At 44.3% G+C, this 13,627-nt stretch overlaps 1 protein-coding gene across 1 annotated transcript in view; it reads right to left on the minus strand.

Moving 5' to 3' along the window:
• The window catches only part of LOC115466334 (histo-blood group ABO system transferase 1-like), a 31,337-nt gene extending 18,545 nt beyond the window's left edge, over window positions 1-12,792 (minus strand). Inside the window, exons 1-3 of the mRNA XM_030197513.1 lie at window positions 12,748-12,792; window positions 6,205-6,240; window positions 4,791-4,925 (exon numbers count right to left, since the gene is read on the minus strand). Coding sequence (XP_030053373.1) covers window positions 4,791-4,912 — 122 coding nt within the window. The 5' untranslated portion in view covers window positions 4,913-4,925; window positions 6,205-6,240; window positions 12,748-12,792. The remainder of the gene's footprint in view (window positions 1-4,790; window positions 4,926-6,204; window positions 6,241-12,747) is intronic.
• Between the last annotated feature and the right edge of the window lie 835 nt (window positions 12,793-13,627).

The following is a 13,627-nucleotide window of genomic DNA, read 5'->3' on the forward strand; positions in this document are numbered from 1 at the left end:
GGTGGGACACTGTGTGAGGGAAGGGAAAGGCTGGAGGCGAGCCCACTGTGCTGTCTTCTTCACTGCCATCGCTGCAACTGAAAATAAAAGGTTTAAACGCATGGGGGGGGGGGGGGGGGGTGCAGGAAGGAACGGAGAGGAGGGCTGTCGGGGAGTTGAGGGCAGGCAGGTAGGGCTGGGTTGGAACTGAAGGAGACCGAAAAGGGGAGCTGGGGAAGTCACTGGACATGGAGGGGAGGGGGTCAAAGGAGAATTGTTGGACATGGATAGGGGGGAGGGCAGAGGAGAATCGCTGAACATGGCTGGGAGGGGAGGGCAGGGGACAGAGGTGAAATCACTGGATATGGAGGAGAGGGGCAAAGGAGAATCACTGGACATGGAGTAGAGGACAGGGGAGAGAAGAGAAATCGCTGGACATGGAGGGGAGGGCAGAGGAGTGAGGAGAATTGCTGGACATGGATGGATGGAGGGAGCAGGGGAGGGAGGACATTTGCTGGATATGGATGGAGGAGAGGGCAGGGGAGAATGGAGAGTTGCTGGACATGGATGGATGGAAAGGAGGGAACTAGAACTCAGGGACTGAAAAGGGGGAGCCGGCGAAGTCACTGGACATGGATGGGAGGGAAGGGTGGGGGTCAAAGGAGAATAGTTGCACATAGATGGGGGGAAGGCAAAGGAGAATCGCTGGACATGGATGGGAGGGCAGGGAGAATCGCTGGACATGGATGGGAGGGGAAGGCAGGGGGAGTGAAGACATTGCTGGACATGGAGGGGAGGGCAGAGGGGAGAGAAGAATTGCTGGCCATGGATGGATGGAGGGGGCAGGAGAGAGAGAAAATTTGCTGGATATGGATGGATGGAGGAGAGGGCAGGAGAGAATGGAGAATTGCTGGACATGGATGGATGGAGGGGAGGGAGAGAGAGAAAATTTGCTGGATATGGATGGATGGAAGAGCAGGGGAGCATGGAGAGTTGCTGGACATGGATGGATGGAGGGGAGGGCAGGAGAGAGAGGAGACTTGCTGGACATGGATGGATGAATGAAGGGGGCAGGGGAGAGAGGAAATTTGCTGGATATGGATGGAGGAGAGGGCAGGGGAGAATGGAGAGTTGCTGGACATGGATGGAGGGGAGGGAAGTCAGGAAGGAAATTCACATGGATGGAGAGGAGGGAAGAGAGGAGAAATGCTGGACATGGATAGAGTGGAGGGCAGGGAAGAGAGGAGAAATGTTGGACAAGGATGGAGGGAAGGAAAGACGAAGGAAGGAGATGCACACGGATGGAGGGGAAGGGAGAGAGGAGAAATGCTGGATATGGATGGAGGGTAAATTGCTGAATTTAAGGGCTGGATCGGAACACTTTGAGGGTAGATGCTGAAACTGGAGGAAGGATAGGGACAGGGCTACAGATGGTAGACAGGACGCATAAAGACACAAGAGGATGGTGGACATGGTGACAGAAAAAATATCAAATGGAAAGAAGACACTGCATAAAACAGAAGACACTGGGACCAAAGCGAATAGAAAAACTAAATGATCAGACAACAAAGGTAGAAAAAAGTATTTTATTCTGAATTTATTAATTGGAATACGTCAGCTTTTGGAAATGTGCATCTGTGATATTTTGCATGTAAGTTTCAATTTTTCTAGTATTGCTGTATGCTGAGTCTGACTTCTTGAGGTAACTTTCCAGTTCAGTATATTGCCTTCATATGTTTTTTATTTCTAGTTCCTTGTGTCATATCTGTTGTCATGTGTTTTTCATGTGTGATCAAGATGCAGCATTCTGCTAGTGTGTAGTATTTGCAGCCTTTTTTGTTTTTTTTCATTAGGTAGTGTACTGGTGTTTTAGAGCCCGGTGTAATTACAGTGCTGCCTTTCCACGCATAAGGATGTAGCTCATCCTGTCCTTGGAATTAGTGCTGTTATGGTTTGGTAAGGTTATGAGTGGGTATTTGCACAAGTTTGTGTATAGCGTTTTGCAGTGGAGAGATTGTGTGTTGGCCTTACTGAGGTGGCACCAAAACATCAGAAAGGGTGTAGAGCCTAAATCATGACACACTACCTCTTGAAGGATCTACATCATAGGCGCTGACTCCGTGGGTGCTGTGGGTGCTCGAGCACCCCCAATATTTTACGCACCGGAAGTTCCCTTCCAGCCCAGCCAGAATTTTAAAAGTCCCTTCCTCCCTCCCTCCCTCTGAGTTGCAGGGCGGGCCAGCCATCCATCCCTCTCTCCGAGTTCCAGGGCCGTCCGTCCGTCCCTCCGAGTTCCAGGGCCCGCCCTCCATCCATTCGTCCGTCCGAATTTTAAAAGCCCTCTTCTTACCTCGTCAGTGAAAAGCGTGCACTGCAGGCTCGGCACTTCAGCCTTCCCTTCTGTCTCTCGGCTCTGGTCCCGCCCTTGCAGAAACAGGAAATGAGGGCGCGACCAGAGCTGAGAGACAGAAGGGAAGGCTGAAGCGCCAAGCCTGCAGTGCATGCTTTTCACTGATGAGGTAAGAAGAGGGCTTTTAAAATTCGGACGGACGGACGGAGGGAGGGGGGCCTTGGAACTCAAAGGGAGGGAGGGGGGCCTTGGAATTCGAAGGGGGGGCCTTGGAACTTGGAGGGAGGGGGCCTTGGAACTCGAAGAAAGGGAAGGAGGGAGGGGGGCCTTGGAACTCGGAGGGAGGGAGGCCGGGAGGGAGGGAGAGGGGCCTTAGAACTCGAAGGGAAGGAGGGAGGGAGGGGGGCCTTGGAACTCGAAGGAAGGGAGGGAAAGAAGAGAGAGAGAGGGAGGGAGGGGGGCCTTGGAACTCGAAGGGAGGGAGGGAAAGGAGAGAGAGAGAGGGAGGGCGGGCCTGGAACTGGGAGGGAGAGAGGGAGGGAGGGGGGCCTTGGAACTTGGACGGAAAGAGGGAGGGAGGGGGCCTTGGAACTCAAAGGGAGGGGGCCTTGGAACTCAAAGGGAGGGAGGGGGGCCTAGAACTCGAAGGGAGGGAGGGAAAGGAGAGAGGGGAGGGAGGGCGGCCTGGAACTGGGAGGGAGGGAGCCCTGGAACTGGGAGGGAGGGAGGGCAGGACTGGAACTCAGACGGAGGGCGGGACTGGAACTCTGAGGGAAGGGAGGGGGGCAGAGGGGAGGGGGAGAGGGGGCGGAGAGGAAGGGAGGGAGGGGAGGGGTGGGGAATGCACCACCTGTAAAAAAAATTTCAGCACCCCCAATCATTTTGAAAAGTTGGCTCCTATGATCTACATATAGAGCTTATGCATTTCTAAGGTCTACACTGGCATGGTATGGGAAAGGGGGTGGGGAAATACTATTAGAGAGGAAGAGGGAGTTCTGGATAAGGAGGAAAGAAGGAAGGAAGGGAGAAAGAGCAGGCTTTTTTGGGAATAACCATAATGAATATGTATGTGCATGTCGGATAAGCGCATTCTCTGTTTAACTGCATGCCATACTTCGGTCCCGTTTTTGGCACCATCAATTTCTATATTGACAAACTTCGGTTTATATGCATGGTTTAAGATTGCTCCTCTGCAGAAAAGACTCTGCGTAAGCGCGTGGACGGAATATGGAAGCCGATTGGCGTTTGAGAACCAACAAGATTTCAAATTTACCACCCCTTTAACTGCCACAGGCAGAATAAGCGAAAAAATGTTGTTAGAGTGTACACTGGGGTCGACGTGGCAGTGGAACTGTAAGACTTTAACACTGACTGAACGAATAGAAGTAATTAAAAAATTAGAAAACAAACAAACAAAGTCAAGCATCTATTGCTAAAGAATATGGTGTCAATCCCAGTCAAATTTCACGTGTCTTGAAGCAGAAAGACCGTCTTCTGGAAGACTGGCAAAACAATACAAATCCACAACGGAAACGGAAACGAAAACGGGCGGAAAAAGCTGAGGATGTAGAAGATGCTCTTCTTTGGTGGTTTTCTCGAGTCAAGAGCAGACAGTGGTCCACTGCTTATGGAGAAAGCTAACCAGGTAGCAGAAAGTCTTGGACTAACTGAATTCAAAGCCACTGTTGGATGGCTGGAAAGATGGAAGGAGAAGAACAGCATAAAATTCAAGAAACAGCATGGTGAGAAACAAGAATCTGATGCAGTGGCGTTCCTGGCCTGGATGGTACCCGGGGCGGAGCGCCGGTGCACCCCCCCCCCTGGGTGCAGCGCGCCCCCCCCCCCCCCCCCCCCCCGCTAGATGACACCTCCCCCCCTTCGGCGAAATGACAGCCCCCCGGGTGCACGGTGCTGGGGGGGTGCCGCGGCGCACGCCTGCTCCTCCGAGTTCGCTAAACTTTGTTCGTTCGCTGCAGCTCCCTCTGCCCCGGAACAGGAAGTAACCATCTGGTAGACATAGTCTATGGGACTCACAGACCCGAGAGTGTACAGAGGACTATAACTAATTACTTCAAGTAAGCCTAATGTCAGTTAACAGAGACTGTATACTGTACGTATAATAATAAACAGTACTGTACATATGTTTATCAGATGTCAAGCTTCTTTGGGTCACAACGGTTAAGTGCAGGCTCCAGTTAACTGCATGCATTTCTTTGGTCCCAGACCCTTGCACTTAAGTGGATTATATAAATATATATATATATATACAAATTAATATGCTAATATGCCCTTCCCCATCCTTTGCCCCCCCCCCCCCCCCCCCCCCGAATGAAACAGTCACACTACACCCATGGGATTAGGCTGCAGTTTTCTCCAGCGGTGTTCATAGGTCCTGCTTCACTTAAATAAATTAATACCAAAAAATGAAACTCTAACTAATGCCAGAGACTGGGATACTTACTTTCCAATGGCAGAGACCGTAAGACCAATTCTATAGTTCTTCTGCTGATAGTCTTCCTTTAGGATATCGCTGTTAAAAGTCCCCTCCCAGACAATTGGGGCCAGCCAGGGAGTCAGAATCATCACTTCATTGCGTCTGAAAGAGTCAACTGTTGTTAGTCAAGAGACTTGAGGGTCCTTTTACTAAGCCGTGTTAGGACTTAGTAAGTCCATATATGTTCATTACTTTCAGGAAAGATCCTATTCCTGCTTTATTATCAATAAATAATAAGACCCGTCTGTATTAATACACTTCCTAATTCTCCTTTGATTATTCTTTTCTTTTATTTCATATCAGTCTCCAATACCACATAACAAATATCCACCTAAGTATTGAAAACATCTATCTGATTCTTTATAAATTCAAAGCTAGTTATGGATATGATGTTTATCACTTGAGAATGCGGTATTTAAATGTTCTTGTTATCTACGTTAGTTACATGTATGTGACTGCACTATTTGACGTTCATTGTTTCTAAGCATATTGCTTGAATTGTACCTGCTTCTAGTAAAGAGTTTGTATTTTTTAAACTTTAGACAAATGTTAGGTTTATCTCAAACCATCCAGATGCTCTAATTTTCTCTCTATGTCATTCCATACCTCAATATATGACTCTTTGTTTACTATCTGTGATAATAGATTACACCAGGTTTTTTTTTTTGTTTTGTTTTTCAGATGTATCAGGGGGATTGAGCTTTTGCTGACTTGCCTTTGTCTTCCCCACTCTACATATTCCTTTTTGGCCAGGCTTTCCGCTCTGTATACCTTTCAGTCTTTACATCTCAATTTTTTTCTCCTTCTTCTTTTTGTTTTCCTTTTAGTAGCTACTGTTTTCTCCTTTGTTATTTTCTTGAGACTCTTAATAGACTACCTATTTTGCATACTCTGTCTCTCGACTCCCTATGGTCCTCAATTATTGTAATACTCCGTGGTTAATTTGAACACTGTGTCGTGGCATGTCCATGGTATGAGACACCCTATAAAAAGAAAAAGACTTTGTAGCTCTCAAAAGGAAAAAAAATGCAAACAATCTTTTTACAAGAAACACATTTATCTGATACAAAACTATTCAAGGTTGTTAAAACACAGGCGGACTGTGAAATATTGCAGGAAGACCTAAGGAAATTGGATGACTGGTGGATTTTCAGTGGCACTGCCAGATTAAGTGTCACTGAATATCAGTGTTTGAGCAGCCATGAGTGATTTAAAGGGCCAGGAGCCTCTTCTGCCTGCTTAAATCACATTGAAGGAATGTTTTTTTTTCCTTTCATATCCCTAATCTACCATGGTCTAATGCACCATTCCCAGGGTAAAAATATTTTAAAAACTATAAAAATGCATTTGGCATTTCTATTATAAAAGGGCAATTACTCACGGAACCTGTCCAATATCAGGTTTGCTATAGTGCGTTCTGGAAAGAAAGAGCAGAAGTAGGAAATGAGTAAGGGTGGGTGAAAATCAGAAAAATCACTCAGGTCTGTATGGCATTAATAACTGGGGAGATAATGTGCAGGCCTATTAATTCAAATCACAACACAGCCCTTATCCCCCTGTTTACTAAGCCGCATGGCAGTGCCTACACAATCCATTCAAAGTGAATGGGCTGTGTCGGCATTAGTGCACGGCAGCCGCTAGCACAGCTTAGTAAACAGGGGTTTAGACTTTCACAGACAAGAACTAGTCATAACTAATTAATGAGTACTGTAAACTAATTGTAGTTCAACAAAACAAGAGGCACTGATCTGCCTACTTAAATAAAATTGCCGATTTCCAGACCACTTACACAAAATTGTGTGGATAATGGCTATACAAACATGAAGAACTACAATTAATGAAAATAATATAAAAGCAGATCAAGTAAAAAAACAAATAAATAAAAGAGAAGTGGTTTCATTCACTTCATTCACGTTTCTCCCTCAGGCTGCATCAGGGGTAAAAAGACTAAAAGGGGTTAAAACTAGGCATACCCCTTATAGTTAACATATCAAACCACTTATCACACTTCTCAATTCAACCTGACCCACTCGTATCAGTTTACCAGCAGCCTGAGGGTGAAACGTGACCATGTTGGGTAACAGTTTGAATAAAATCAGTTCTCTTTTATTTGCTTTTTTACTTGATCTGCTTTTATATTATTTTAACTAATTATAGTTTGTCATGTTTGTATAGTCATTATCCAGACAATTTTGTGTAAGTGGTCTGGAAATCAGCAATTTTTAACCTAGGCCCCACAAATAGTCATGTCCACACCCCTGAGGTACTATGGAGGTCATCCTTACTTTTACAGATGATCATCTCTTTTCTTTTATTAGCCTTGTTCTTGCCTGTTCTGAAAAATGTTTTCAGAACTATTGTTCAACAAGATATCTATTAACAATTCAACACTTTACAAAACCCTATACATGACTCGATACAGTTCTGTGTTTCGGCGCAGAAGGCACCTGCCTGAGGAGTTTTAGGGACAAATCAATCAACTGTGTAGTTGTCAAAATACAGCAAAACATGTAATGAAACACCATAAAAATAAAGGTGATGATATGTGACACAGTATGAAAACAAAACTGGAAAATGCTGGTGTTTTCCGGTTTTGTTACATTTTGTGCACCTGATATCACCTTTTTTAAAATGCTGTTTCATTATATGTTTTGCTGTATTTTGACAACTACACAGTTGATTGATTCGTCCCTAAGACTCCTGAGGCAGGCACCTTTTCCCCCAAAATGGACTGCGTCAAGTCATATGTAGGGTTTTGTATAGTGTTAAATTGTTAATAAATATCCCAAGATTTGAACATCAGTGGCTGCTTCCCCTTTTTCTGTTTTTTTGTTCTGTGTCATTTTTTCAAAAGGGGCCTCTTCTGCTTGCTAACAATCACAGGTCACCAGTAGCAAAGGTTTATCTTCAAGGGTGTCTGATCAATTGCTCGTATGATTGACCAGGGAAGGGGGATTGCTGTCACTCAGTTTAAGAACCACACTAACTTCATGCTTTCTAGGAATGATTTTGTACAAGATTTTGGGAGAAAAGCTATTTATTTATTTATTTATTTTCAGCATTTGATATACCGCAAGTGATTCCTGAGGCGACTATGCGGTTACAGGTACTTTGCACTGTCCCTAATGGGCTCACAATCTAAGTTATATATTGTACCTGGGGCAAATTTTGATTAATCATTGAGCGGTACTTTTCCTTAGGTGCGCTGAAAAATGGTTTGCGGTAATATATATCCATTTTTCAGCGCGCCTGCAAAAAATGCCTTTTTAAAATTTTTGCCGAAAATGGACATGTGGCAGAATGAAAATTGGCATGTGTCCATTTTGGGTCTGAGACCTTACCGCCAGTCATTGACCTAGCGGTAAAGTTTCACGCGGTAACCAGGCGGTAGTGACTTACATGCATCAAATGCCACTTGGCGTGCGTCCGATACGAGCATCCAAAAATAAATTTTTCGGACATGAGTATCGAATGTGCGCCAAAAATGAAATTACCGCAAGAGCCAAGCGGTAGCCTGGTGGTAACTCCATTTTGGCATGCGTTGGGCACATGTAGATGCTTACATGGCTTAGTAAAAGGGCCCCTGAAGTAGGCTTTGGGACTTTTTTGATAACTTATTGGAATGACTAGCATGACTAAAGGTCTCCTCCCAACCTTGAATGTAAATATATGGAGCACATAGAGGCATATTTTCAAAGCACTTTGGGAGGCTAAGTTCCATAGGTTTCTATGGAACTTTGGGAGGCTAAGTGCTTTGAAAATGAGCTTGATATTCACCTATAGGTAAAGATCCATTCGCTGGCATCCTAGTAATTGTCAGAAAAGAAAAACATTGGCATCATATTTCAGCACATTATGATTTTCTTTATATGTACTCCACGATAAAATAAACTGCACAATATTTCATCATTTCTTTGTAAAAATCAATGTTTTCCCTAGCATACAGCTAAATCATTATGATTATCTCAAAAAAAAAATTATCAATAGATGACAATCCAACTTGTGTAGGCTATCAATGATTTTTTTTTTTGAGATAAGAACTTTTGCAGGATACTTTGGGCAAAATTCTATAAATGGTGCCTTAGAAATTGGCACTGGAAAACCACACCCTTAGCACGATTCTATAAACTACGCCTAAAGTTAGGCATAGTTTATAGAATAGGCTCATGTGCCGTTCTTGCAATTTAGGCGCACCCATTTAGGCCACCTAAAACCAGGCCTAAATGCCTGCACTGATCAAGTGTATTCTATAATAGTGCGCATAGTTTTTTGAAACGCCCACAACCTGCCCATGGCCATGCCCCCTTTTTGGCTGCATGCATTAGAATTTACACACAGTACGTTATAGAACATGCCTAGAAAATTGTGCACGTAAATTGTAATTAAAGCCAATTAGTGCTGCTGCTAATTGGTTGTTAATCACTAATTATAGGTGCTGATTGGCTTGTTAATCAATTAAGTTGTGTGTGCAATTTGCACATGCAGCCAAATTGTCGCACACAACTGAAGGCGCCATTTATAGAATTTGGTGTCTTGGCATTTTCTGAGTTGTTTGATAATTAAGGGGTCCTTTTACTAAGCTGCAGTAGTATGTGGCCCGTGGTAGTGTGGGCGCGTAGAATTGCCATGCGCCCAGGCCACTTACTACCGTTGCAGTAAAATCCCTATTTTTAAAATGAAGGCTTAAATGGCCATGTGATAAATAAAAAAAAAGTCTGCAAGCGGCCATTTACTGACTGAGACCTTAGTGCCTCCTATTTAGTAGTCAGTAAGGGCTCCTGCATTAACCGAGCAGTATTCGGGCAGCGATTACCACCGGGTGCGCCTACACCATAGGCCCGTGCTAGAAAATTACTTTCCGGTGTGGGAAATGGCGCACAGCAAAATCAGAACTACTGCTAGGTGCCTGGGCACGCCTGGCAGTAGTGCTGATTTCCTGCACACTACCTGCTCAGTAGCCGCACCGCCATTTAATAAAAGGGCCCCTAAGTGAAGGAGACACACATTCAGGCTTATTTTCGAAAGTGATCACCGGGCATCTTCTGATGTAAATCGGGAGATGGCTGGTGATCTCTCAAAAGCGGCGAAATCTGTATAATCGAAAGCTGCTTTTATGACACCATCGCCGCTTTCCCGTTGCTGAGCCGGCGAAAGTTCAAGGGGGCGTATCGGTGGTGTAGCGAACGCGGGACATAGGCGGGCATGGGCGTGGCTACCAGATAGCCGGCTTTCACAGATAATGGAAAAAAAAGCGGCGTTAATCAGTATTTCGCCGGGTTTACTTGGTCCTTTTATTTTCACGACTAAAAGGCTCAAAAAAGTGCCCTAAATGACCAGATGAGCACCGGAGGGAATGGTGGATGACGTCCCCATACTCCCCCAGTGGTCACCAACCCCCTCCCACACTAAAAAAATAAAATAAAAACCTTTTTTGCCAGCCTGCATGCCAGCCTCAAATGTGATACCCAGCTCCCTGACAGCAGTATGCAAGTCCCTGGAGCAGTTTTTAATGGGTGCAGTGCACTTCAGGCAGGCAGACCCAGGTCCACCCCCCCTACCTGTTACAGTTGTGGTGCTAAGTGTTGAGCCCTCCAAACCCCCCCAAAACCCACTGTACCCACATGTAGGTGCCCCCCTTCACCCTTAAGGGCTATGGTAATGGTGTAGAGTTGTGGGGAGTGGGTTTGGGGGGATTTGGGGGGCTCAGCACCAAGGTGAGGGAGCTATGCACCTGGGGATCAGTGCACTACAAATGCTGGCTCTTCCCAAAACCAAATGCCTTGGATATAGCCAGGGTTGAGATGGCCGCTTTTAACTTCCATTATCACTGAAAAACAAAAGCGGCCATCTCAAACCCGGCTAAATCCAAGGCATTTGGCCAGTTCGAACCGTATTATCGAAACAAAAGATGGCTGGCCATCTTTTTCGATAATACAGTTCCGGCCAGCTGTTGCGCCGCCACCAAAATAGATCGCCGGCGATCTATTTCGCCGGCGCCATTCGATTATGCCCCTCATTGTCATCTTTTGGATTGAAGCAGGAACCTATAGTCTTTTTCAATATTTTGTATGTTTTAAGTGGAGTTTTTTTTTTCTGACCAATAATTATAGATTTCTAGCCCTATTAATTTTATAAGTTAGAGGTCTTTGTCTCCACTTTCTTATTTTTTATAGCTTTCTCAAGTCCATTTCCCATTGGAAAGAATCCTTGCTTCTTTGATTTCAGCAGCTATTTTTTTTCTGGAATTTGTCTACTCTTACTGTTAACTTGGGGGTCCTTTCACTAAGGTGCACTGAAAAATGGCCTGCGCTAATGTAGGCACATGTTTTGGACGTGCGCAGGTCCATTTTTCAGCGCACCAACAAGAAGGGTCTTTTTTTTATGTCCAAAAATGGATGTGCAGCAAAATAAAAATTGGCGCGCATCCATTTTGGGCCTGAGACCCTACCACCACCTATTCACTTAGCGGTAAGGTCTCACACGTTAACCGGGTAGTAATCGCCAGCACATGTACACTGCCAATTACCGCCCGGTTAGCGCCGCTTGTCAGAAAATAAAAATATATTTTCCAACGTGCGTAAAAATGGAATTACCGCCAAGGGCACGCAGTAGCCGGGTGGTAGTTCCAAACTGACACACGTTGGATGCGCGTAGGCGCCTACGCACCTTAGTAACAGAGCCCCTTGGTAAGTGAAATCACACATTATTATAGTGCTGCCAAATTTTCTAGCTTCCCTAATTTCTATTAACATTTCATCGTCTGTCTGTATGTTGTGCCCATGCGGAGGTAGTACAGCCCTACCAGTATTCTCATTCCCTTCCCAGATGGAATTTCTATCCATAAAGATTCCAATTTTCTATCCGTTTCCTGCAGAATTTTATTCTGTTAGATTCAATTCCCTCTTTTCAAAATAGGCTCCCCTTTCCCTAAATTGTTACCAGTTTCTAACAAATCTAAATCCCTCATCCCCTCATTATCATCTCATTCGTGCATTGAGATTCCTGAGCTCTGCCTGCCTCTTGGGTCCTACTCGTGGAACTGGAAACATTTCTGAAAATGCTACCCTGGAGGTTCTGGATTTCAACTTTCTACCTAAAAGCTTGAATTTGGCTCTCAGAACCTCTCGCCCACATTGTCCTATGTTGTTCGTACTCACATGTACCAAGAAAGCTGACTCTTCCTCAGCACTGTCTAAAATCTTATATAGGTAACACATGAGGTCCGCCACCTTTGCTCCAGACAGGCAAGTGAGCAAGTGATCTTTACATCCACTAGCCATGCAGCTATCTATTTGCCTAATAATTGAATCTTCAACTAAAATAGCCATCCCAATCCTTCTAGGCAGGACATTTTTTTGTCTGCTAGCTGTGCTCTAAACTGATGCCCTATTAAACTTTAACAAAGGAATGGTGTAGACCCAAAGGTGGATCAAGGAAGCACTTTATTGTAACATCTCAAAGGACCTGACATGGGCCGTGTTTCGGCAAAACTGCCTGCGTCAGGGGTTGATACTGCAAATCCTAGTATGAAACACAAAGTTATTTCAGTTATAAAATACAAGAGCAATGAAAAACTTGCAAAGTATTACAGCATAAATGCTGTATCAACCCCTGACCCAGGCAGTTTTGCCGAAACACGGCCCTTGTCAGGTCCTTCGAGATATTGCAATAAAGTGCTTCCTTGATCCACCTTTGGGCCTACATCATTCCTTTGTTGTACTGTTTGACATTGTGTGGTTGATTCCCTCTTTTTTTACGATTCTATTTAACTTTAAACAATGACTTCAAATGCTAAAACTATAGTCTAAACTGCCTATGTTAAATATGCAGAGTAATTTTTTAAAGACATTGAAATTACCGTTTTAACCTCAAGGACTACCTTTTACTAATTTTGAGTGCAATTTCCCAGCAGGTAAATACTCACCAGTGCAATTTTAATCCTTGCAACAGGTCCTGTCCTGGTACCTCTTCTGGATATCTGCAGGTAGATTGTTGTTGGGAAAAGTATATAAAATTAGAGTTGTGCATTCATTTGAAATGACATGGGAAATATCAGTTTCCAATCTCATTTCATATAAATGAAACGATAGGAAAAACTCTGACTTTTTTAGGGGGATGAGGTGTTGTTAATAGGGGACACTCTTCTGAAACAGTGTGCACTTTTCATAAAGAGTGCACACTGTTTCTGAACAAGGGCACACTCATTCCTGTTAATTCACACATATGTGCACCATTACGCATGCACAAATATTCAAGTTTATTATACGTTTACTATCCCACCCTTAGCGGCTAAAAAGCAAACAGAACATTAGGAATTATTAGGAAAGGAATGGAAAACAGAAATGAGGACGTTATAATGCCTTTGTATCAATCCATTGTGCGACCGCACCTTGAATATTGTGTTCAATTCTGGTCACCGCATCTCAAAAAAGATATAGTAGAATTAGAAAAGGTACAGAGAAGGGCGAAGAAAATGATAAAGGAGATGGGACGACTTCCCTATGAAGAAAGGCTAAAGTGGCTAGGGCTCTTCAGCTTGGAGAAAAGATGGCTGAGGGGAGATATGATAGAGGTCTATAAAATCATGAGTGGAGTGGAACAGGTAGTCGTGAATCACTTGTTTACTCTTTCCAAAAATATTAGGACTAAGGGGCACACAATGAAACTACAAAGTAGTAAATTTAAAATGAATTGGAATTTTTTTTCTTCACTCAGTTGTAATTATACTCTGGAATTCATTGTCAGAGAATGTAGCAAAGGCAGTTAGCGGGGTTTAAAAAAAGGTTTGGATGGCTTCCTAAGGA

The sequence above is a fragment of the Microcaecilia unicolor genome, chromosome 3 (genome assembly GCF_901765095.1).
Source record: "Microcaecilia unicolor chromosome 3, aMicUni1.1, whole genome shotgun sequence".
Lineage (NCBI taxonomy): Eukaryota > Metazoa > Chordata > Amphibia > Gymnophiona > Siphonopidae > Microcaecilia > Microcaecilia unicolor.